The following is a 26,858-nucleotide window of genomic DNA, read 5'->3' as shown; positions in this document are numbered from 1 at the left end:
AAAGAGGCATTTCTACAATGTGTACAAGACCTCTTAGTGATGGGAGTGATCCACCCAGTTCCGCGAACGGAACAGGGGCAAGGGTTTTATTCAAATCTGTTTGTGGTTCCCAAGAAAGAGGGAACCTTCAGACCAATCTTAGACTTAAAAATCTTAAACAAATTCCTAAGGGTTCCATCGTTCAAGATGGAAACCATTCGGACCATCCTACCCATGATCCAAGACTGTCAATATATGACCACCAGTGGACTTAGAAGGATGCCTACCTTCACATACCGATTCACAAAGATCATAATCGGTAACTAAGGTTTGCCTTTCTAGACAGGCATTGCCAGTTTGTAGCTCTTCCCTTCGGGTTAGCTACGGCCCCCGACAATTTTTACAAAGGTTCTGGGGCTCACTTCTGGCGGTACTAAGACCGCGAGGCATAGCGGTGGTGGCTCCTACCTAGACGACATTCTGATACAAGCGTCAAAGTTTTCAAAATGCAAAGTCTCATACAGAGATAGTTCTAGCATTTCTGAGGGTCGCATGGGTGGAAAGTAAACGTGGAAAAGAGTTCTCTGTTACCACTCACAAGGGTCCCTTTTCTAGGGACTCTTATAGATTCTGTAGAGATGAAGATTTACCTGACGGAGTCCAGGATATCAAAGATTCACAATGCTTGCCGTGTCCTTCACTCCATTCCAAGCCCGATCAGTAGCTCAGTGCATGGAAGTAATCGGCTTAATGGTCGCGGCAAGGACATAGTGCCATTTGCGTGCTAACATCTCAGACCACTGCAACTATGCATGCTAAATCAATGGAACGGGGATTACTCAGATCTGTCCCCTTTGCTAAATCTGGACCAGGAGACCAAGAGATTCTCTTCTCTGGTGGTTGTCACGGGTTCATCTGTCCAAAGGAATGACTTTTCGCTGACCAGATAGGGACGATTGTAACAACAGATGCCAGCCTACTAGGCTGGGGAGCAGTCTGGAACTCCCTGAAGGCTCAGGGATCGTGGACTCAGGAGAGAGACTCCTCCGATAAACATTCTAGAATTAAGAGCAATATTCAATGCTCTTCTAGCTTGGCCTCAGTTAGCAACACTGAGGGTACATCAGATTTCAGTCGGACAACATCACGACTGTGGCTTACATCAATCACAAGGGGGAAACCAGGAGTCCCATAGCGATGTTGGAAGTCTCTAAGACAATTCGCTGGGCAGTAGGTCTCACTCTTGCCACCTGTCAGCGATCTACATCCCAGGCGTGGAGAACTGGGAGGCGGATTTCCTAAGTCGCCAGACCTTTCATCCGAGGGGGAGTGGAACTCCACACCGGAGGTAATTTGCTCAACTGATTCGTCTTTGGGGCAAACCGGATCTGGATCTCATGGCATCTTGCCAGAACGCCAAGCTTCCTTGTTACGGATCCAGGTCCAGGGACCCGGGTGCGGTGCTGGTAGATGCACTAGCAGCCCCTTGGGTTTTCAACATAGCTTATGTGTTTCCACCTTTGCCGTTGCTACCTCACCTCGACTGATTGCCAGGAACAAACAGGAGAGAGCATCGGTGATTCTGATAGCACCTGCGTGGCCACGCAGGACCTGGTATGCCGACCTAGTGGACATGTCGTCCTGTCCACCATGGTCTCTACCCCTGAGGCAGGACCTTCTAATTCAGGGTCCTTTCACCATTCCAAACCTAATTTCTCTGAGGCTGACTGCTTGGAAATTGAACGCTTGATTCTAATCAAAGCGTGGGTTTTCGATTCGGTTATTGATACATTAATACAGGCTTGTGAAACCTGTTACCAGAAAAATTTACCACAAGATATGGCGTAAATATTTATATTAGGTGTGAATCCAAGAGTTACTCATGGAGTAAGGTTAGGATTCCTAGGATATTGTCTTTTCTACAAGAGGGTTTAGAAAAGGGCCTATCCGCTAGTTCACTAAAGGGACAGATTTCTGCTCTGTCCTATCTCTTTTACACAAGCGGTCTGGCAGAGAATCCAGCAGACGGTCCAGGCTTTTTGTCAGTCTTTGGCTAGGATTAAGCCTGTGTTTAAAACTGTTGCTCCTCCGTGGAGCTTAAACTTGGTTCTTAAAGTTCTTCAGGGTGTTCCCTTTTGAACCCCTTCATGTCCATTGATAATAAGCTTTATCTTGGAAAGTTCTTTTTTGATGGCTATTTCTCGGCTCGAAGAGTCTCTGAGTTATTCTGCTTACATTGGTGATTCTCCTTATCTGGATCTTTCATTCAGAGCAAGGTAGTCCTGCGTACTAAAACCTGGGTTTTTACCTAAGGTTGTTTTCTAACAGGAATATCAATCAAGAGATTGTTGTTCCACTCGTTATGTCCTAATCCTTCTTCAAAGAAGGAATGTCTTTTGCATAATCTAGACGGTGGTCCGTGCCCTGAAGTTCTACTTACAGGCAACTAAAGATTTTCGGCAAACTTCTCTGTTTGTCATTTACTCTGGACAGAGGAGAGGTCAAAAGGCTTCGGCTACCTCTCTCTCTTTTTGGCTTTGTAGCATAATACGCTTAGCCTATGAGACTGCTGGACAGCAAGCCTCCTGAAAAAATTACAGCTCATTCCACTAGAGCTGAGTGGCTTCCACCTGGGCCATTAAGAATTGAGGCCTCTGTTGAACAGATTTGCAAGGCTGCAACTTGGTCTTCACTTCATACTTTTTCCAAATTTTACAAATTTGACACTTTTGCTTCTTCGGAGGCTGTTTTTGGAGAAAGGGTTCTACAGCAGTGGTTCTTCTGTTAATGTTCCCTGCCTTGTCCCTCCCATCATCCGTGTACTTTAGCTTTGGTATTGGTATCCCTTAAGTAATGGATGACCCGTGACTGAACACACTTAACAAGAGAAAACATAATTTATGCTTACCTGATAAATTTATTTCTCTGTGGTGTGTTCAGTCCACGGCCCGCCCTGTCTTTTTGAGGCAGGTTCTAATTTTAAATTATAACTTCAGTCACCACTGCACCCTATAGTTTCTCCTTTCTCGTCTTGTTTTGGGTCGAATGACTGGATATGACATGTGAGGGGAGGGAGCTATATAGCCAGCTCTGCTTTGGGTGATCTCTTGCAACTTCCTGTTGGAAGGAGAATATATCCCATAAGTAGATGGATGACCCGTGGACTGAACACACTACAAGAGAAATAAATTTATCAGGTAAGCATAAATAATGTTTTTTATATACCTTCCATGGTGGAGGTTTTTCCTGTACCAGAACGAGCTACAGAGATTATTGCTAGGGAATGGGAGAGACCCGGGTATCCCTTTTCTCTCCATCCCCTATATTTAAGACGACTGTTTCCCTATAGCAGAACCTCTTTCAAGGAGTCTTGGTAGGTAATACCCAAGGTTGAAGGGGCAATTTCCACGCTGGCCAATAGGACCACTATTCCCATAGAAGATACTTGTTCCTTTAAAGATCCTATGGACAAGAAATTATAGGGGTTTACTCAAGAAAATGTATGCACACACAGGGTTTACAATGGCAACCTGCGGTGTGTATTGCTACCGTCACTAGTGCGGCAGCATACTGGTTATTATGAAATTCATTGTCTGATTCTATTTGGACAGACACTCCCCTTGAAGAAATCCAGGATAGATCAAGGCTCCTTAAAGGGACATGAAACCCAAATTTTTTCTTTCGTGATTAGAAAGAGCATGCCATTTTAAAAAACTTTCTAATTTACTTCTATTATCATCATTTGCTTCATTCTCTTGATATCACTTGCTGAAAAGCATATCTATATATGCTCAGTATGCTGATGTGGTGTGCTGCACATAGAGGCCTTGTGTGATTGGCTCACACATGTGCTTTTCTATTTCTTTAACAAAGGAGATATCTAAAGAATTGAGCAAATTAGATAATAGAAGTAAATTGGAAAGTTGTTTTAAAATTACATGCCCTATCTGAATCATGAAAGGTTAATTTTGACTAGACTGCCCTAAAGTTAGCCAATTCCTTTATTATGGATGCTTCCCTACAGGTTATTAAACTGGGAGCAAAGCATTCTGGTTTTGCTGTGCTGGCCCGCAGAGCTTTATAGTTAAAATCTTGGTCTGCGGATGTGTCGTCTAAGCCTTTGTTGATCCCTTACAAGGGAAAGACCTTGTTTGGGCCTGGATTGAGGGAAATAATTTCTGACATTACGGGAGGAAAGGGCCATTTCCTCCCTCGGGACAAGAGGAATAAGCAAAAGGGACGTCAGAGCAATTTTCGTTCCTTTCGAAACTTCAAGGGTACACCTTCCTTTCCTTCCAAGCAGGTACAGTCCAAGCCTTCCTGGAGGCCCAACCAGTCTTGGAACAAGGGAAAACAATCCAAGAAGCCCGCTATTGACTCAAAAGCAGCATGAAGGGCCTGCCCCCGATCCGGGACTGGATCTTGTGGGGGGCAGACTTTCCTTCTTCGCACAGGCTTGGGTTCGGGATGTTCAGGATCCCTGGGCGGTGGACATTGTGTTCAAGACCTTTCCTCCCAGGGGCAGGTTTCTGCTTTCAAGATTATCTGTAGACCAGATAAAAAGAGAGGTGTTCTTACACTGTGTTCGGGACCTTTCCAACCTGGGAGTGATAGTTCCTGTCCCAATGCAGGAACAGGGTATGGGGTTCTACTCCAATCTGTGCGTGGTTCTCAAAAAAGAGGGAACCTTCAGACCAATTTTAGATCTCAAACTATTCGTTCCATTCTTCCCTTGGTTCAAGAGGGTCAATTTATGACAACGGTAGATTTAAAGGACACTCACCTGCATGTTCCCATCCACAAGGACCATCACAAGTTTCTGAGGTTCGCATTTCAAGGCAAACACTTCCAGTTTGTGGCTCTTCCATTCGGCCTTGCCACAGCTCCCAGAATTTTTTCAAAGGTTCTGGGATCCCTGTTGGCGGTGCTCCGATTGCGTGGCATTGCAGTGGCGCCTTATCTGGACGACATTCTGTTCAGGCGCCAAGCAAAATCCCACACGGGAAATGTTGATATCCTTCCTGCGATTTCACCGGATCGAAGGTGAATTGGGAAAAGAGTTCCTTGGTTCCAACTACAAAGGTAGTTTTTCTTGGGAACCTTAATAGATCCTTATCAACGAAAATATTTCTGACAGAAGTCAGGAAATTAAAGATTGTCGATTCTTGTTTAGCGCTTCAGTCCTCTTCTTGACCATCAGTAGCTTAATGTAAGGAGGTAATCGGTCTGATGGTAGCGGCTATGGACATCATACCCGTTTGCCGTCTCCACCTTAGACCTCTGCAGTTATGCATGCTCAGCACAATGGAACGGAGATTATGCGGATCTGTCTCCAGTTACATTTGGAGCAGGAGACAAGGGATTCCCTTCTTTGGTGGTTGTCTCAGGATCATCTATCCCAGGGAACATGCCTTCTGCAGACCCACCTGGGTAATTGTGACAAACGAACGCCAGCCTACTGGGATGGGGAGCAGTCTGGGGACTCTCTAAAGGCTCAGGGGACATGGACATCATCGGAGTTTGTTCTTACCCATAAAACATTTTGGAGCTGAGAGCAATCTTCAATGCTCCTTCTGGCCTGGCCTCAGTTAGCCTCGGCCCAGTCGGACAACATAACTTCAGTGGCCTACATCAACCATCAGGGGGTACTCAGAGTTCCTTGCCATGACAGAGGTAGCCAAGATAATTCAGTGGGCAGAGACCCACAACTGCTGTCTGTCGGCGATCCACATCTCAGGAGTGGACAACTGGAGGCGGATTTCTGAGCAGACAGACCTTTCACCCAGGCGAGTGGGAACTCCATCCGGAAGTGTTTTCCAGCTTGATTTTCAAATGGGGACAACAGGATTAAAGACAGGTTTTGTTATAAACTAAAGATACCTTTGCACCTTGTTGCCTTCCTTTCTCTCCTTTGCTTCAGTTGAATGACTGGGAATGGAGGAAAGGGAGGTGATATTTAACAGCTTTGCTGTGGTGCGATTTGCCGCCCTCCTGCTGGGCAGGAGTGATATTCCCAATAGTAATTAGATGATATTAAGGAGGTCTTAGAAGATCTTAGCAATGAAATGTATCTAAACCATTTTTAAATGTATCTAAAGTATTGGCATTTACTACCTCTTAGGGAATGTGTTCACAATGTTATTGCTCTTACAGTGAAACATTTAGGTTGCTGAGATTAAATCACGTTTCCTCCATCCTTAAATTATGACTTCTTATCACAAACAATTTTCTTGGAATAAAAATATACATTTTATTTGATATTTATCTAGAGAAAACAGACCCCAGTTTGGCTAACCTCTCCTCATATCTTAACGGGACACTGAAACCCACAGTTTTCATTCATGATTCAGATAGATAATACAATTTTAACGGTTTCCAATTACTCCCAAATGTTATCAAATTTGCTTTGTTTTCACTTTATTCTTTGTTGAAGGTGTTATCTAGATGGAAGCATGCAGATGCCTCAAGCACAACAATGCCTCAAGCACAACATGACAAGAAATAGTGCTGCCATCTACTGCTCTTGCTAATGTATAGCATTGTTGCAAAACTTCTGCCATATAGTGCTGTAGACACGTGCACACTCCTGAACTTACATCCCTGCTTTTCAAAGAAAGATAACAAGAAAATGAAGAAAATATGATAATATATAGTAAATTAAAAAGTTATCTAAAATTTTATGATCTATCTGAATCATGAAAGAAAAGTTTTTGGTTTTATGTCCCTTTCAAATTCTCCATTCCCCTTTATTATTTTTGTGGCCCTTCTCCGAACTTTTTCTAAGTCTGCAATGTCCTTTTTTTTTTTTTTTCTTTGAGCTTGGTCCCCAGTACTGCACCCCATACTTAAGGTGAGGTCTTACCAGGGATTTATTGAGTGACATAATTATGCTTTCCTCCCTTGCATCAATGCCTCTTTTAATACATGCTAGTATCTTATTAGCCTTAGAACCCGCTGCCCTGCATGTGCACTCAAATCCCTTTCCTCCTCTGTTTTACTAAATCTAGTTCCATTTAAATAATAGGTTGCTGCTTATGTTTACTTGCAAAATGTGGAACCTTGCATTTTCCAGTATTAATACTCATTTATTTACCTGTCCATTTCTTCTAATTTTTGTAGATCCCCTTGTAAAGCAATTTCATCCCTGCACTGACCTAATGACCTTAACACAACTTTGTAATTATTGAAGGGAATCGTAATATGCACCACACAAGTAGAAAATAATTAAGCCAAATATAATCCTAATCTATGCCCCAACAAAGCAATGTGTTTTGAGACCTAGAATAAAAGTGGATGATAGCTAAACAGAAACCCACGCATGAAAGATGTTTGCAAGTTAATTTAATTTTTTAAATACATGCAGTAGCATTATATAGGGGGCCAACAATTATGATAATATATTTAACCGAACAGACTGAAGAACAAACTGAAGATTCTTTAAAAATAGTCTAGTAGGCAGTAGAACCACGTAAAGCCTACCAAAAAGAAGTGACGCGTATACAGTGTGACATTCTTCAGAAGGTTACCATCTTGAATAGGCTACATCCATATTTGTAAAGGAGAAAGCCCTAAATGGCAGAAAAGTTAAGTGATGCAAAACTCAGGTGAAGCACAAGTGTAATAACTTAAAGACATTTGCTGGTCTATCTTACAAGCACAACTGGTGTGAAATTAATTATTCTTGCATCAATAAATATACAGTTGCCAGCAGCACACTCTTGAGACGTTATTTTCAGAGGCTGAGGTAGGATTACAGTTTTAGAGTATTAACTGACCATACACTTTGGACTTCACTGATCAGCCAGTGATAAGAGTGATATAGCATGATTATAGAGTTATTTTGAATTTAATGCTGGGATTGGTTACCATTGCTGTATTGGTACAGAATGACTGACGTAGCTTGAAGAATACATTGTAAGAAAGCTGGCCACAAGTACTGTAACGAGTGGCTTGAGATTGTGGCAGGAAAGAAGATTACAAGTACTGTTCAGGCAGTGTTGCCAAAAAGCAGGTTACAAGTGCTGTACTGACAGGGTTGCAGAAAAGCACATGAGAAGTGATATACTGAGTAAGACCATGTTGAAGAATACTGAAATAGTGAAGGAATCTCAGAGGAGGAGTCAATCAGAAGAGGAGTGTTTAGACAAGCCATAGGTCATACAAAAGCAGACCGAAGTAGAAAAGTATACTTTAAGCTGCAGAACAATGATCTGTTTATTGCATACACAGACAGACAAGTATTCATAACAGCAGAGATATTTGTGAACAGTCCAGGTCATATATAGGCAGGATTTTTTTTTTTTTAACGGTAAAGTCATCAGACAAAACAGCTCAGGATCCAGAAAATCTAGGTAAAAAATTGGCATTGGGTAGGGAGGATGGCAGTAGTGCACTTGAAAATAAAGCCTTTTCAGAAATTTTAGACCAAAACATTTGAAGCTTTCACCTTGAAATTGATGGCACAAAGATAAGCACATTACTTCCTAATTATTATTTTTTTGTAACTTTAGAAAATGCTCCATTGCAGCAGTGCTATAGTCATGGCTGTTTTTAGGGGTGGGCAAACTGGGCAATAGCCCGGGGTGCCAGGCTCTGCTCTCATTGTTGGTTAAATAGTGGGCAGGGACAGGAGTGTGCTGGTGTCTGTACATCTCTCCCCAGGGCATTTAGGATTCAGAGGTCATCAAACAGTGCGGGAAACGCTTCAGACACATAAAGGAACTTTCAGCATGAAGTATTATATACTTCATAACTGAAAGTCCCCTTTATTTGTTCCACTGGTAGATCCTAGCATTTCACAAACGCTAGGATTTACCATCACTTTAACAAATATATAGGTTATTGAAAACAAAGTAACTACAAGCAGTAGTTAGAAGTGACAAGGTTCTCAGAATCACCATACAGTAAATAAAAAAGAAATGAAAGTCGGGGGGGCGTGTCTACTCAGAGATCCTAGATGGTCGCATACTCTAAGATCTCTGGTTAAATCTCTTGTTAATCGCTTATAATAGGAGAATTCCCCACATCACTAACCATTATCACAGATCACTACTGAGACCTGGCTCACGGTGATACTAAACCAAAGCTTTATCAGCGCTGTATTTTCTCCTGTTTAAGTGTAGTCAGTCCACGGTCATCCATTACTTATGGGATATTAACTCCTCCCTAACAGGAAGTGCAAGAGGAACATACCCAAGCAGAGCTGCTATATAGCTCCTCCCCTCATAGTCACACCCCAGTCATATCTCTTGCACCCTAACTAATAGATAGGATGTGTGAGAGGAGTGTGGTTATTAAATTTAGTTTTTTAATTACTTCAAATCAAAAGTTTGTTGTTTTAAACAGCACCGGAGTGTGTTGTTTCTTCTCAGGCAGTATTAGAAGAAGAATCTACCTGAGTTTGTGTATGATCTTAGCGGACGTAACTAAGATCCATTTGCTGTTCTCGGCATTCTGAGGAGCGAGGTAACTTCAGAAACAGGGGACAGCGGGCAGGGTTCACCTGCAAAGAGGTATGTTGCAGTATATTATTTTCTAAGGAATGGAATTGACTGAGAAAATACTGCTAATACCGATATAATGTAAGTACAGCCTTAAATGCAGTAGTAGTAACTGGTATCAGGCTGTTATGTATGTATGTTGGCACCAAAGTATTTCTGGGGAATGGCACTTCACTAAGAAAATACTGTATACATATAACTCTAGCCTCTCTGCAGTGGTAGCGACTAGCAACAGGCTTTTATTCTTATTCATATATTTAAAACGTTTACTGACAGGTTAATCGTTTTTTTTTTCTCTGAGGTACTTGGTGAAAATTTATGGGCATTATTTTCCACTTGGCTGTCGTTTTATTTTGTATAAAATCAGTTACTGAGCTTCCCCACTGCTGTATTAAGAGTGGGAGGGGCCTATTTTTGGCGCTTTTACTACGCATTAAAAATTCAGTCACAGTCTTCCTTATTCTCCCTGCATGATCCAGGACGTCTCTACATAGCTCAAGGGGTCTCCAAAACTAGTTTGAGGAGGTAATCACTCACAGCAGACCTGTGAGACTGTGCTTTGACTGTGATAAAAAACGTATTTATTTGTCAATCGTTTTTTTTGCGTATTAAGGGGTTAATAATTCCATCTTGCTGATGGGTGCTTCCCTTTGCCTAAATTAATGCATTTCATATGAAAAATTGATTGCTATAACTAAACCGGTCATTGTTATATCAAAGTGAACAGTTTTTTTGTGTGCTTCTTTAAAGGCACCAGTAACGTTTTTTATATTGCCTTGTAAATTCAGTTGAAAAGCGTATTTTCCAAGCTTGCTAGTCTAATTGCTAGTTTGTTTAAACATGTCTGCCAACAGGGAATCTCTTTGTAGAAATATGTTCAAAGGCCAAGGTGGAGCCAATAGAAATTTATGTACTAATTGCATTGATGCTACTTAAATAAAAGCAATCTGTACATGTTAAGCAACATTCACCAGACAACGAGGGGGAAGTTATGCCGACTAACTTGCCTCACGTGTCAGTACCTGCATCTCCCGCTCAGGAGGTGCGTGATATTGTAACGCCAAGTACATCAGGGCGGCCATTACAAATTCACATTTACAAGGACATGGCTAATGTATGACTTGAAGTTTTATCTAAATTGCAGAACTTAGGGGTAAACGAGACCACTCTGGGGTGAGAACAGAGCTGCGCTGATAATGCTAGGGCCATGTCTGATACTACGTCACAATTTGCAGAACATGAAGACGGAGAGCTTCATTCTGTGGGTGACGGATCTGATCCAAATAAACTGGATTCAGACATTCTCAAATTTTAAGTTTAACGCTGGAAAACCTCCGTGTATTACTAGGGGAGGTGTTAGCGGCTCTGAATGATTGTAACACAGTTGCAATCCCAGAGAAAATGTGTAGGTTGGATAAATATATATGCGGTACCGACGAGTACTGACGTTTTTCCTATACCCTAAGAGACTTACTGAAATTGTTACTAAGGAGTGGGATAGACCCGGTGTGCCTTTCTCACCCCCTCCTATATTCAGAAAGATGTTTCCAATAGACGCCACCACACGGGACTTATGGCAAACGGTCCCTAAGGTGGAGGGAGCAGTTTCTACTTTAGCTAAGCGTACCACTATCCCGGTGGAGGATAGCTGTGCCTTTTCAGATCCAATGGATAAAAAGTTAGAGGTTTACCTTAAGAAAATGTTTGTTCAACAAGGTTTTATATTGCAACCCCTTGCATGCATTGCGCCTGTCACGGCTGCGGCGGCATTTTGGTTTGAGTCTCTGGAAGAGACCCTTGACACAGCTCCATTAGATGAGATTACACACAAGCTTAAAACCCTTAAGATAGCTAATTCATTTATTTCTGATGCCGTAGTACACTTAACTAAACTTACGGCTAAGAATTCCGGATTCGCCATTCAGGCGCGCAGAGTGCTGTGGCTAAAATCCTGGTCAGCGGATGTGACTTCTAAATCTAAATTGCTTAACATACCTTTCAAGGGGCAGACATTATTCGGGCCCGGTTTGAAAGAAATTATCGCTGATATAACGGGAGGTAAAGGCCATGCCCTGCCTCAAGACAGAGCCAAACCTAGGGCTAGACAGTCTAATTTTCGTGCCTTTCGTAACTTCAAGGCAGGAGCAGCATCAACTTCCTCTGCCCCAAAACAGGAAGGAGCTGTTGCTCGCTACAGACAAGGCTGGAAACCTAACCAGACCTGGAACAAGGGCAAGCAGGCCAGAAAACCTGCTGCTGCCCCTAAGACAGCATGAAGTGAGGGCCCCAGATCTGGAAACGGATCTAGTGGGGGGCAGACTCTCTCTCTTCGCCCAGGCTTGGGCAAGAGATGTCCAGGATCCCTGGGCGTTGGAGATCATATCTCAGGGATATCTTCTGGACTTCAAAGCTTCTCCTCCACAAGGGAGATTTCATCTTTCAAGGTTGTCAACAAACCAGATAAAGAAAGAGGCGTTTCTACGCTGTGTACAAGATCTTTTACTCATGGGAGTGATCCATCCGGTTCCGCGGTCGGAACACGGACAAGGATTTTACTCAAATCTGTTTGTGGTTCCCAAGAAAGAAGGAACCTTCAGACCAATATTGGATTTAAAGATCCTAAACAAATTCCTAAGAGTTCCATCGTTCAAAATGGAAACTATTCGGACAATCTTACCCATGATCCAAAGGGGTCAGTACATGACCACAGTGGATTTAAAGGATGCCTACCTTCACATACCTATTCACAAGGATCATTACCGGTATCTAAGGTTTGCCTTCCTAGACAGGCATTACCAGTTTGTAGCTCTTCCCTTCGGGTTAGCTACGGCTCCAAGAATCTTTACAAAGGTTCTGGGCTCTCTTCTGGCGGTACTAAGACCGCGAGGAATATCGGTAGCTCCGTACCTAGACGACATTCTGATACAAGCGTCAAGCTTCCAAACTGCCAAGTCTCATACAGAGTTAGTACTGGCATTTCTAAGGTCGCATGGGTGGAAAGTGAACGAAGAAAAGAGTTCTCTATTACCACTCACAAGAGTTCCCTTCTTGGGGACTCTTATAGATTCTGTAGAAATGAAAATTTACCTGACAGAGGACAGGTTAACAAAACTTCTAAATGCTTGCCGTGTCCTTCATTCCATTCAACACCCGTCAGTGGCTCAATGCATGGAGGTAATCGGCTTAATGGTAGCGGCAATGGACATAGTACCTTTTGCACGCCTGCATCTCAGACCACTGCAATTGTGCATGCTAAGTCAGTGGAATGGGGATTACTCAGATTTGTCCCCTATGCTGAATCTGGATCAAGAGACCAGAAATTCTCTTCTATGGTGGCTTTCTCGTCCACATCTGTCCAGGGGGATGCCCTTCAGCAGGCCAGACTGGACAATTGTAACAACAGACGCCAGCCTTTTAGGTTGGGGCGCTGTCTGGAATTCCCTGAAGGCTCAGGGATCATGGACTCAGGAGGAGAGTCTCCTTCCAATAAACATTCTGGAATTGAGAGCAGTTCTCAATGCCCTTCTGACTTGGCCTCAGTTAGCAACTCTGAGGTTCATCAGGTTTCAGTCGGACAACATCACGACTGTGGCTTACATCAATCATCAGGGAGGGACAAGGAGTTCCCTAGCGATGATGGAAGTCTCAAAGATTATTCGCTGGGCAGAGTCTCACTCTTGCCACCTGTCAGCGATTCACATCCCAGGCGTGGAGAACTGGGAGTCGGATTTCCTAAGTCGCCAGACTTTTCATCCGGGGGAGTGGGAACTTCATCCGGAGGTCTTTGCCCAAATACTTCGACGTTGGGGCAAACCAGATCTGGATCTCATGGCGTCTCGCCAGAACGCCAAACTTCCTTGTTACGGATCCAGGTCCAGGGACCCGGGAGCGGCACTGATAGATGCTCTGACAGCACCTTGGGTCTTCAACATGGCTTATGTGTTTCCACCCTTCCCGATGCTTCCTCGATTGATTGCCAGGATCAAACAGGAGAAAGCATCGGTGATTCTAATGGCGCCTGCGTGGCCACGCAGGACCTGGTATGCAGATCTAGTGGACATGTCATCCTGTCCACCTTGGTCGCTGCCTCTGAGACAGGACCTTCTAATTCAGGGTCCTTTCAAACATCAAAATCTAATTTCTCTGAAGCTGACTGCATGGAGATTGAACGCTTGATTTTATCAAAGCGTGGATTTTCGGAGTCAGTAATTGATACCTTAATACAGGCTAGGAAACCTGTTACCAGGAAAATTTACCATAAGATATGGCGTAAATATTTACACTGGTGCGAATCCAAGAGTTACTCATGGAGTAAGGTTAGGATTCCTAGGATATTGTCTTTTCTACAAGAAGGTTTAGAAAAGGGTTTATCTGCAAGTTCTTTGAAGGGACAGATCTCAGCTCTGTCCATCCTTTTTCACAAACGTCTGTCAGAAGTTCCAGACGTTCAGGCTTTTTGTCAGGCTTTGGACAGGATTAAGCCTGTGTTTAAGACTGTTGCTCCACTGTGGAGCTTAAACTTAGTTCTTAACGTTTTTACAGGGTGTTCCGTTTGAACCCCTTCATTCCATTGATATCAAGCTGTTATCTTGGAAAGTTCTGTTTTTAATGGCTATTTCCTCGGCTCGTAGAGTCTCTGAGTTATCGGCCTTACATTGTGATTCTCCTTATCTGATTTTTCATTCAGACAAGGTAGTTCTGCGTACTAAACCTGGGTTCTTACCTAAGGTAGTCACTAACAAGAATATCAATCAAGAGATTGTTGTTCCATCATTGTGCCCTAACCCTTCTTCAAAGAAGGAACGACTTCTGCACAATCTAGACGTAGTCCGTGCCCTGAAATTTTATTTACAGGCAACTAAAGATTTTCGCCAAACTTCTTCCCTGTTTGTCGTTTATTCTGGACAGAGGAGAGGTCAAAAAGCATTTGCTACCTCTCTCTCTTTTTGGCTTTGTTGCATAATACGTTTAGCCTATGAGACTGCTGGACAGCATCCTCCTGAAAGAATTACAGCTCATTCTACGAGAGCTGGGGCTTCCACGTGGGCCTTTAAGAATGAGGCCTCTGTTGAACAGATTTGCAAGGCTGCAACTTGGTCTTCTCTTCATACTTTTTCCAAATTTTACAAATTTGACACTTTTGCTTCTTCTGAGGCTGTTTTTGGGAGAAAGGTTCTTCAGGCAGTGGTTCCTTCCGTGTAAAGATCCTGCCTGTCCCTCCCGTCATCCGTGTACTTTAGCTTTGGTATTGGTATCCCATAAGTAATGGATGACCCGTGGACTGACTACACTTAACAGGAGAAAACATAATTTATGCTTACCTGATAAATTCCTTTCTCCTGTAGTGTAGTCAGTCCACGGCCCGCCCTGTTTTTTATGGCAGGTCTAAATTTTAAATTATACTCCAGTCACCACTGCACCCTATAGTTTCTCCTTTCTCGTTTGGTTTTCGGTCGAATGACTGGGTGTGACGTAGAGGGGAGGAGCTATATAGCAGCTCTGCTTGGGTGATCCTCTTGCACTTCCTGTTAGGGAGGAGTTAATATCCCATAAGTAATGGATGACCCGTGGACTGACTACACTACAGGAGAAAGGAATTTATCAGGTAAGCATAAATTATGTTTTTTAAACCGGAGCCCTGGATTAGACAACAAAGACCTGGATAAGCGACTCGTAACAGTTGATGTTACCCCCCTCAGCTTGCCAGGGCTTTTGCTGAAGCCACCAACACAATAAAAAAATAAAAGGGGGCGTGTCTCTGGGCAGCACCTTGAATGGCAGCAATATTGGCAGCTCTGTGCAAACTGCTGTTAAATCGCCAATTATCAGCAGCTCTTCTACTCATCTGTTTCTGAAAATGCAAGCTTAATACCAAGGAGACTGAGTTATTTCGATTGCTATAAAAATTTGTCTGAGGAACTGCACTTTCTTGCCGATCCGGAGCGTTGAGGCCTGTGGTCGAGGCCTTCAACACCCCCCCCCCCCCCCCCCCTGAGAAGCGGGGTTAAACAGTGTTATATCACTGCTATTTTTCTAATTCAGATTGAAGATATACTTCAAGGATGTTACACAGCTTGGAGTCAGATTTTGCTGCTCTTACAAGAACATTTTCGATCTCTCGAACAACGCCTGTGTGAGGCCTTCGGGATGGAACAAGAGAGCCAGCAAACACTGAGACAAGCTGCAGAGGAACTTGTATCATTTCATTCACCTACAGAAGCACAAGATCTCCAGTCCAGGACTGTGCTATACAGGGGAACATACTGGACGCCGCAGCCTTACCTGGAGGTGAACATACTCCTCTTCAAATTAGAGATGCCCATCAGCAGAAACGAACTCCAACTGCTTACGGAGCAATAATGGACTCACAGGCGATTACGCTGCTACAGAGCGAAGATGCCTCTGGTGCAGAGAGACCACGCCACACACGCGCCGCACTGACCCCTGAACTTACCGATGGTTGTGTTGTACAGCCGTGCGAGTGGAAGATGTCACTCAATGGAAATACTCTTAGGGCCGAGACGGAGGTATGCGTGGCGGCATGCCATACACGTACATGGAGTGAAATGGAGCAGAGCGCCGAGGCCTCAACTTATAAATCGGGCCGGAATAAAAAGGTACTCTGGCAGCTTACACCCTCTAATCAGAAGCAGGTCCCTAACTACCCTTACGGTGTGGCCCAATCTCGGAGTGTGACAGAGACTGTCCATATCCCAACCAGTGTAAGAGCCGCCAGCACTTTCAGGAAAACTGGTGTGAGCCATTAAACACTAAGTGCTGAATATCATCAGTTAAAAAGAGGAGACGAGTGAGCAGAATCATCTTGAGCCCAAAATACAGAAAGCAGCTCTCTTGAAACATGATATCCGTTATGCACCTATGCTGAGACCTGCTATAATGCTCCAGTATAGGGCTGGAATCGGCTGAACATTTGCTGCTCTACATTGCTATCGGCAGCATAAGTGGTTTGACAACACGCTGAACTGCTATAGCATGAACAATTACCTATTATGCTAACCTCCCTCTGCTATGGTTGACAATTCATTCTCTAAGGGCAACTAATCTGTTTATAATCCCCCTACATATTCTGAAATGTGTCCTAAAGATGGCAACTGAGCCTGATACATGGATGTCTTTGTCACTGCATATTAACTCTTTGTTCCTATGCACACAACAATGGTTTGCAATACAGCCCTCTGCCTCTTTGCTGTTTACTCTTGTTCCCAATACCATATCTGTACGCCACTGTGCTCCCCTCCTATAAAGGTCTAAGTTTTAATCCAGGATATAAATATTATTTCCTATCTAAAAGTTTACTTGTACCAGGGATGTGTGGATAGGCACATTTGTTACTGCTCCTTCTCTTTCTTCTTAGACCTGCATGCTCTTATAACTAACTTACACTATGCTGGTATTTCCCAATGTCTTATACTGCAGGTGCACTTCATTTACCCTTAACTATGTTTTGGAAATTTGTATAGTCAACCACCACATTATTCTGATAATTACTGAACTACTAGCGGCCGTGGCAGCAAAGCCTACTTTACTAACATATTAGGTGCTTTAGCGTTTGGTTATGGGAGTTCAGGCTAACCAGCCTCTGTGTATGTATATATGTGTAATTTTTTGATTCTCTAACAGTTACAGAGATGCCTTGAGACAGATATGATTTGCATCTTATCAGAGGCAAACAACCTGTACTTATCTAAATTGTTCATGTTTAACATCCTCCTATAAGGTTTTGCACTATAGGATTGTTCCATATTAATATAGTCCTTCAGTTATTTCTTAACCCAAGAAGCTTGTTAAGAGTCCAAAAAGTGGCCTTATAGACCTAATACTTGATAAGTCTTCCCTATTGCTCACTTTTAATAGTATATGCCAATGTTATTGGTCCAAGAGAGGCCATTGTTTTCCATATGGGGATTTATTTTCCTGAGTCAGGGCACTTGATTATAGGGGTTAATTGTTTAAAATAAAAAATGAGGTTTATCAATAGAGAGCCAAAAGTGGTCTCCAGTGTTGGCAGCAACCTCCTATAGCTGACTTGTTTATTTGTGAGGTCCAAAAGTGGCCTCATATATTATTTGGGAGGTACACAGAACATTAGGCAACCATTTGACATAGTAGATGTTTCCTTTGCAGGAATAAATGTTGAAAATGTAAACTGTTATACCATACACTGTCTGTATTTTTATATTTATTATGCTATACTCTTACATGTATGCCTTACTACAAACCTCAAATAAAAAATATTAAAAAATAAACAAATAAAAAAAAGTATACCAATCACCTAGAAGGGACATAAGATCATTTAAGACATCTATAATGTCTAAAATGGCTGCCGCACGGAAGACAAACCTTCAGGATAACTGGGACAACCACATGGCCAAATTTGACAAACTATGCCAACACCTGATAGCCACTGCACCTCAGGATTATTTACTGAAACGTCTAACACACACCATATCGACACCCGTAATCACTGTGGGTCCAAGAGAAATCAGCCTTTTAGAAACAGATAACCGACAGGGGAATCTTCAACATTCTGAAGCAGCACTCATAATACTACACATGCCGTCTAATAAAAAGCCAGAGTCAACAACCTCATATGCAACCACGGCACAGATTCACTTTACAGCAGCAATATACATTAAGAATTCCCTTGGCGAAAAAAAGAAGTCATCACAGATGGGAGAATACACACCAGTTTCCGGAGTTGATAGGGAGTATTCGAGGGGCTCCCGGAGCGCTCTGTCAGCAAAGCAACTGCACCTCTCTCTCAACAATGATTCTTCAAACAGTGAGGGCAGCGAGATCACTCATCGTTACGATGCAACTTACATGAAGCTGGAAGATTCAAAACCCTTTGGCATCCGTATCCCACTACCAGAGACTATCAATATAAACATAAGATTGATCCTGAAACATCGTATTACCTCTTTCCAAGAGACTTTACATACTGCCTATAGGACCCTCCTCTTGCTACAGACAACAGGCGGTTAGCGGCAAGTATTTAAGATAGTTATCAATGTCTTTATAGCACTAGTTCAGAGGGTGACATTTATTTACCACTCATAGTATAATATTCTCTGCATAATAAAATGCAGTATATGTATCTTACCAAATTCATGTAAATTATGCTCTATGTACCTTTGACTATGTTAAATGTTCGCAAGCTATTTGCCTAGCTTTAGGTTAATTTTTTCAACTATATTTAGAGTTTAGGTTTCTATATTGTTTAGCTACAGTATTATTGGATCTACATAGCTTTATTTATAGAACTTTTTCTTATACACTATTTACTTACAAGGCATTTAATCTGATCCTCTGTCGTCACCTTTGTAAATATACATTCCTATGGGGTTTGTGGGGGGCCCCTACATCACTTAGTTAAACAATGGCTGATGTAGCAGAGGACACTGATCTATATTGAATGAACCATCATATAGATGCCTCTCTGGCGGTCAGCGGCAGAGGCCGTGGGAGAGATAAGATTTAAGTTGATAGGTTCTCCCAGGTGGTAGTTAACCTTGTAAAGTATGTTATACTTACAGAAAGAAGTTCAAGTTTATATATGTGGTTTCTAATTGATACGTGTAACTGTGTTTTCAAAAACCTAACATCAATGTCTATATTAACTGCATTTTTACAGTTTGAAGAGAATAGTCTATCAAACTCCTATGCACTTCGTATATTCTAAGTTTGGCATCACATGTATGTCCTTTAGCATCCGTAGCTAGTAAAATAGGCTTTGGTCTCTAGTTAGTTTAACTAGAACTGTTACTTGGAAATAATCCCTGTACTTCACTAAACATTTTTTCATGGATCCAAGAGTGGTCTATATTTATCGTAGGGATCAAAAAGAGGACAACGGAATATAATACATGAATGTTTATAGCATGTATAATGTTTTCATCTGCACTGTATGCATATTTTCGTGTAAGGTTTTCTAATGTATTTTGTAATTCCTCATAAATATTTAAAGAAAAAAAGAAATGAAAGTCCCCCAACAGTGCTAGGATTGTTTTTAGAAAATAAACACAGAGTAGGATGTGCTGCCATCCACCCCACAAGCTGTCAAGAGGTCATCCTAATACCAGAAAAATCCTAGAAAAAAAATATGGTAAAGAAGGGGGGCTGGGTATTACGGTTTGAAAATAGATATTGACCCCTTCACCAATTATTGCTACTTCTCTTTTTCAACAACTGTGAGCAATATAATGCCCGCCAATTTTATCCCCAAAGCTTGGCATCTCAAGTATGTGATGACCTGTATATATGTTTTTTGTGCTTCACGCATCTATGCAGATGATTGTGTGTTGTGTAGGTGCCTTGTGTTGTGCGCATGTAGAATGTCTGTGAGTTCCAGTTTGTGTGGATGTGGGTCTGTGGATGTAATTTTGTGTATGCATGAGTACCAATCGTGTTTGTATATTGCGGTGCTTGTCTGTGTATTTATGTGTGAACATTTGAGGGGATGCTGGCACTTAACTCCTGAACTTTTTTAACATTATAGATAATGATAGTTTCTTCCCTTCCTCTTTGCTGAGGCAAGAATAGTCCTACCCAAGCCTGGAAAACAGACATCACCAACCAGTTTCCTTCCATTTAAATTCTAACATTAAATTATATGCTAAATTGATCTCCAATTAGTTCAATAAAATGATTCCCAGCATAATCCATCTCTAGCAAGTGCGCTTTGTCTTTGGTCGTGAGGTTAGGACAATACAGTCAGAGCACTACATTTTTATTCATTATGCCACATTTCACAAGTTCTCGACCAATAGCCCTGTCAACAGATGCTGAAAAGACATTTTGTCACCTAAAACTGTCCCAACGATTTGGAGTAGAATTATGTACTGGCACGACCACCTAAATTTGAGTTAATGGTTTACTTTTGAAAACCTATTTCCATGGAGATCTTTACGGCAAAAAATTATAGCCAAACAGAGGATCGGAGGCACCATCATTGGTGAGACTACATATAAAATCACATTATAAGCAGTGACATGTTGTCTCACTAAGCTGGCTGCCTCACTAGGGAAGCTAGGGAAGAATTTCACACTTTTGGGAGTTATAATCAGTGACTCAGATTTGTTATTAAAGAAAATTGGTATAACGATCCTGGCACAGAACTCCCTCTGTCCATAAATGTAACTCCTATATTTGGCAATTGAAAGCTTTAAAGTATCTAGGGGTGTCTCTAACTGCTCTTGATCCCCTCTTATTCACAGGGAACCTATTGGACTAAATTAGCAAAAACGGGGCAAAACTAAATTATCTAAGATAAAGAGCAGAAACTGAAGTCCCAGAGAGTTGAGGCTCTCTGGGACGTGGAAAAAAATAACTGAAATGTTTTCTATACTGGCATTGGCTTCTAGTTTAATTTACATTCTATTAGTTAAATAAGTGTACAGCTGCCGATACAAAAATCCGTTAGATCTGTAGGTGTATAAATGCTTAGAGAATATAATTTCAGACACAGCCAGGGAACTCGCTGTTGCTCCCGCAGGCTTATTTTGCATAGAAGAAAATACAATCTGCAATACAGTTTGTACAGATATCACAAATTTGTTCATCTTCTGTGTATCGTTTTCAAACTCGTTGTTTGCTTTTTACTTTACAGTACCTAAAATGGCTCCAATCATCATACAAAACATGTTGAAAAATACAAGGCTTCTTTTGTGTGGACCTCCAGTATCTGTGGATGATCAACAAGGATTCATCCAAAACTTCACCCTGACTTACAAACCTAATCATGGGAATTTAACTAGTAAGATATTCTAGCTGTTCAAAACATCTGCATGCAAAATAAATGTTTTAAAGCATTTCATATTGACATGGTGTTTGAAAAATATGCATTGTTTTGTACGCCTGGTACCCATTTAAAAGCCTCTTAACTTGGTCAAAGCAAAGAAAGCCTCTTAATTGGTCAAAGCAAAGAAAGCCTCTTAATTGGTCAAAGCAAAGAAAAACAAGATAAATAACCATTCAAGGGCAGATCTAAACAAGCCCTGTACATATTAACCAATCACTGTGCAGGATGTAGGAGTGTCAGGGTTCTGTATTTCAAGCAACGCACTCTTTGGCTGGAGATACTGAATTTTCAAGGTTAACTACTGGAAAAGTGGGCTAAATAATTAATGACAATGCATTGCAAAGTTCTTTAAAAGGGACATGAAACCCAAGTTTTTTTCTTTTATGATTCAGACAGAGCATTTTAAACGGCTTTCTCCAATGTACTTCTTTTATCTCATTAAGCTTCATCCTCTGGCATCCTTTGCTGTAACATAATACCTAGTTAGGCTCAGGAGCATAAATGCACTGCGGGGACTAGCCTGCTGATTGGTAACTGCACATATATGCTTGTTGTCATTGGCTCACCAGGTGCTGTTCAGCTAGCTTCCAGTAGGGCATTGCTTGTTCTTCAAAAAGGATACTAAGAGAACAAAGGAAATGTAATAATAGAAGTACATTGGAAAGTTGTTTAAAATCATATGCTTTGTCTAAACCCTTTTGGGTTTATTTCCCTTTAATTTTGCATAAGTAACATTTTATAAATTCTAAATAAGCTATGAGTTATAGAATACTAAGACATTTGTAAAAATAAGTGTGCTAAATGTACCCTTTCAGTGCCGTTACCACCTCATTAAACCTCAGCGGCTCCTGCCGCCCATGGCACAGGGATCTTTCTTTCATCGTAATTGGCAAGAGTCCGTGAGCTAGTGACGTATGAGGATATACAATCCATCCCAGAAGGGGCAACGTTTCCCAACCTCAAAATGCTTATAAATACACCCCTCACACACACCACAATTCAGTTTTACAAACTTTGCCTCCTATGGAGTGTGGTGAAGTAAATTTGTGCTAAGATTTCTACGTTGATATGCGCTTCTCAGCATTTTGAAGCCGATTCCTCTCAGAGTGCAGTGAATGTCAGAGGGATGTGAACGGGAGTATCACCTATTGAATACAATGGTCATCCATATCGGGGATCTATTTCATAGGTTCTCTGTTATCAGTCGTAGAGATTCTTCTCCTACATCCCTTTTCAGATTGACGATATACTCTTATATACCATTAGCTCTGCTGATTCTCGTTTCAGTACTGGTTTGGCTATCTACTTTATGTACACTGAGTGTCTTTTGGTAAGTATGTTTCCTTTATTTAAGACACTCTCAGCTATGGTTTGGCCACTTTATATGTAAAGTTCTAAATTATGTTTTTTGTACTTATATTTGCCATGATTCAGGTTTATCAGTATATTTCCTTTTTGCAGACTGTCAGTTTCATATTTGGGATTGCATATATTTAAAAAAAAATTAAAAAAAAATTCTTAACCTGAAGTTTTTCAAATTGACTCTATTTTCTAAATTGCGGGCTGTTAGGCTCGCGGTGAGCGCAAAATGCTATAATTTATTGCGTCATTCTTGCCGCAAGACTTTTTTGGCGCGAGAATTACGTTTGTTGACGTAATTTCGTCATTTCCGGCGTCTTAGTTGGCGCCGAGTTTTTCCACGTAGTTGCGTCATCTATGACGCTCGTGTTTGTTGCAGATGTTTTTGCCGCCAAAAAATATTTTTGTCAGTTGTGGGCGTCATACTTGGTGCCAAACTTTTGACATTATTTAAGACTTCATTTATTTTTGCTTCTGGTTTCCAGAGGCTTATTTTGTTTTGCATTTCTTTCCCATTCCTGAAACTGTCGTATAAGGAAATTGATAATTTTGCTTTATATGTTATTTTTTCTCTTACATATTGCAAGATGTCTCAAACTGACCCTGTTTCAGAATCTACTACTGGAATCCTGCTGCATGATGTCGGTTCTAACAAAGCTAAGTGCATTTGTTGTAAACTTGTGGTAACTGTTCCTCCGGCTGTAGTTTGTGATAGTTGTCATGACAGACTTTTACATGCAGACAATATTTCCATTAGTAGTAGTCCATTACCTGTTGCTGGTCCTTCAACATCTAATGTTCAGGATATTCCTGTTAATGTGAGAGAATTTGTTTCTAAGTCCATTCAGAAGGCTTTGTCTGTCTTTTAAAACTTCTCATAAAATTGATGAATTTTTAAATGACCGACACCACATTCTGATTTATCTATCTCTGATGAGGATCTATCTGGTTCAGAAAGATTCTGCCTCAGATATTGACACTGACAAATCTTCATATTTTGTTTAAAATGGAGTATATTTGATCCTTATTGAAAGAGGTGTTGATTGCATTAGAATATGGAGGAGACTAGTCTCTTGATATTAAAACTAATAAACGTTTAAATTCGGTTTTTAAACCTCATGTAGTTATTCCCTGAGGATTTTCCAGTTCTGATGCTATTTCAGATGTGATTTCTAGGGAATGGAATAGACTGGGTACTTCTTTTACTCCTTCCTCAACGGTTTAAGAAATTGTATCCCTTTGCCGACTGATAGATTGGAGTTTTGGGAAAAGATCCCCAAAGTTGATGGGGCCATCTCTACTCTTGCAAAGCGTACTACTATTCCTACGGCAAATAGTACTTCTTTTAAACATCCTTTAGATGGGAAACTTGAATCTTATCTAAGGAAGGCTTATTTATGTTCAGGTCATCTTCTTAGGCCTGCTATTTCTGTGGCTGATGTTGCAGCTGCTTCAACTTTTTGGTTGGAAACCTTAGCGCAACAAGTACCAGATCATAATGTGTAATAGCATTGGTTAAGTTAATTCAACATGCTAATAATTTCATTTGGATGATGCCATTTTTGATATCATTACGAATTGATATTGATATATGTCTTTAGCTATATTAGCTAGAAGAGCTTTATGGCTTAAATCTTGGAATGCTGATATGACTTCTAAATCAAAGCTTGCTATCTCTCTCTTTCCAAGGTAATACATTTATTTGGTTCTCAGTTGGATTAAATTATTTCAACTGACACTGGGGGGAAGGAGCTTTTTTGCCTCAGGATAAAAAATCTAAGGGTAAATTTAAGGCTACTAAACATTTTCGTTCCTTTCGACAAAATAAGGAACAGAAAACCTGATCCTTCCCCTAAAGAACGGTTTCCAAGTGGAAGCCTTCTTCAGTCTGGTAATAAATCCTAGCCATTTAAAAGATCTAAATCAGCCCCCAAGGTCCGCATGAAGGTGCGGCCCTCATCCCAGCTCAGCTGTAGGTGGGGCAGACTATGATTTTCAAGATGTTTGGATCAATTCAGTCCAAAATCATTGGATTTCAGAACTTTGTCTCTCAGAGGTACAGAATAGGTTTCAAAGTAAGACCGCCTGTGAGAAGTTTCTTTCTCTCATGCATTCCAGGTGAACACAGAAAAAGCTCAGGCTTTCCTGAAGTGTGTTTCAGACCTGAGTTATCCTGGGGTAATTGTGCTAGTTCCTTCTCAGGAACGGGGTCTGGGGTTTTATTCAAATCTGTTCATTGTCCCAAAGAAGGAGAATTCTTTCAGACCAGTTCTGGATCTAAAAAATTTGAATCGTTATGTAAGAATACCAACATTCAAAATGGTGACTATAAGGACTATTCTGCCTTTTGTTCAGCAAGGGCATTATATGTCCACAATAGACTTACAGGATGTATATCTTCATATTCCGATTCATCCAGATCACTATCAGTTCCTGAGATTCCCTTTTCTAGACAAGCATTACCAATTTGTTGCTCTTCCTTTTGGGCTAGCGACAGCTTCCATGGATCTTTTCAAAGGTTCTCGGTGCCCTACTCTCTGTAATCAGAGAGCGGGGTATTGCGGCGTTTCCTTATTTGAACGATATCTTGGTACTTGCTCAGTTCTTTACGTTCTGCAGAATCTCACACGATTCAACTAGTGTTGTTTCTTCAAAGACATGGTTGGAGATCAATTTTACCAAAGAGTTCTTTGATTCCTCATACAAGGGGAAACCTTTTTAGGTTTCCAAATAGATTCAGTATCCATGACTTTGTCTCGAACAGACAAGAGACGTCTGAAATTGGTTGCAGCTTTGTCGCAACCTTCAGTTTCAATCATTCCCTTCAGTAGCTATGTGCATGGAGGTTTTAGGTCTCATGACTGCAGCATCGGACGCGATCCCCTTTGCTCGTTTTCACATGAGACCTCTTCAGCTTTGTATGCTGAACAATGGTGCAGGGATTATACAAGGATATCACAGTTGATTATCCTTAAATCCCAATGTCGACTATCTCTGACTTGGTGGTTAGATCACCATCGTTTAGTTCAAGGGGCCTCTTTTGTTCGGCCAACCTGGACTGTGATCACAACAGATGCAAGTCTTTCAGGTTGGGGAGCTGTCTAGCGATCTCTGACAGCGCAGGGGGTTTGGAAATCTCAAGAGGGCGAGATTACCAATCAATATTTTGCAACTCTTCAGTTTTGGGTCTCAACTGAAGAGAGAACTGTTCATTTGTTTTCAGACAGACAATGTCACAACCGTGGCATATGTCAATCATCAGGGTGGGACTCACAATCCTCAAGCTATGAAAGAAGTATCCTCGGATACTTGCTTGGCGGAATCCAGCTCCTGTCACATTTCTGCGGTCCATATCCCAGGTATAGACAATTGGGAAGCGGATTATCTCAGTCGTCAGACTTACATACGGGAGAGTGGTCTCTTCACCCAGATGTGTTCTTTCAGATTGTTTCAGATGTAGATCTGATGGCTTCTCATCTAAACAGGAAACTTCCCAGGTATCTGTCCAGGTCCAGGGATCCTCAGACGGAAGCAGTGGATGCGTTGACACTTCCTTGGAATTATCAACCTGCTTATATTTTTCCGACTCTAGTTCTTCTTCCAAGAGTGGTTTCCAAAATCATAATGGAGCGTTCGTTTGTACTGCTGTGGCTCCAGCATGGCCACACAGGTTTTGGTATGCGGATCTTATTCGGATGTCCAGTTTCCAACCTTGGCCACTTCTGTTAAGGCCAGACCTTCTATCTCAAGGCCCGTTTTTCCATCAGGATCTCAAATCATTAAATTTGAAGGTATGGAGATGAACGCTTAGTGCTTAGTCATAGAGGTTTCTCTGACTCAGTGATTAATACTATGTTGCAGGCTCGTAAATCTGTGTCTAGAAAAATTTATTGAGTTTGGAAGACTTACATTTCATGGTGCTCTTCACATTAATTCTCTTGGCATTCTTTTAGAATTCCTAGAATTTTAGTTTCTTCAGGATGGTTTAGATAGGTTTGTCTGCAAGTTAGAAAATCAAAATACTAATGGCACTGCACAAATTTACAAAATAGGGTAGCCTATTGTTCTCTGGACTGGTAAATGTACTTTGTTTGTATAAGTCTATCTATGATCCAGATTTTTTATCTGTAGAGTGGCTGAGGTGCTGTGTACTGGTTATTTGAGACAAGGAGTATCAATCCTAGGATTGATGGAATGTA

General features: G+C 41.5%; 1 protein-coding gene across 1 annotated transcript in view; it reads left to right on the top strand.

Moving 5' to 3' along the window:
* IL6ST (interleukin 6 cytokine family signal transducer) overlaps positions 1–26,858 on the top strand; it is a 221,812-nt gene that overhangs the window by 152,510 nt on the left and 42,444 nt on the right. The window contains 1 exon segment of the mRNA XM_053699691.1: positions 21,109–21,255. Within this exon segment, the coding sequence (XP_053555666.1) occupies positions 21,109–21,255 (147 nt within the window).

This window comes from Bombina bombina, chromosome 2 (genome assembly GCF_027579735.1).
Source record: "Bombina bombina isolate aBomBom1 chromosome 2, aBomBom1.pri, whole genome shotgun sequence".
In the NCBI taxonomy this organism is placed as follows: domain Eukaryota; kingdom Metazoa; phylum Chordata; class Amphibia; order Anura; family Bombinatoridae; genus Bombina; species Bombina bombina.
The sequence above is the reverse complement of the archived record's forward strand: the minus strand, read 5'-3'. Positions and strand labels throughout refer to the sequence as shown.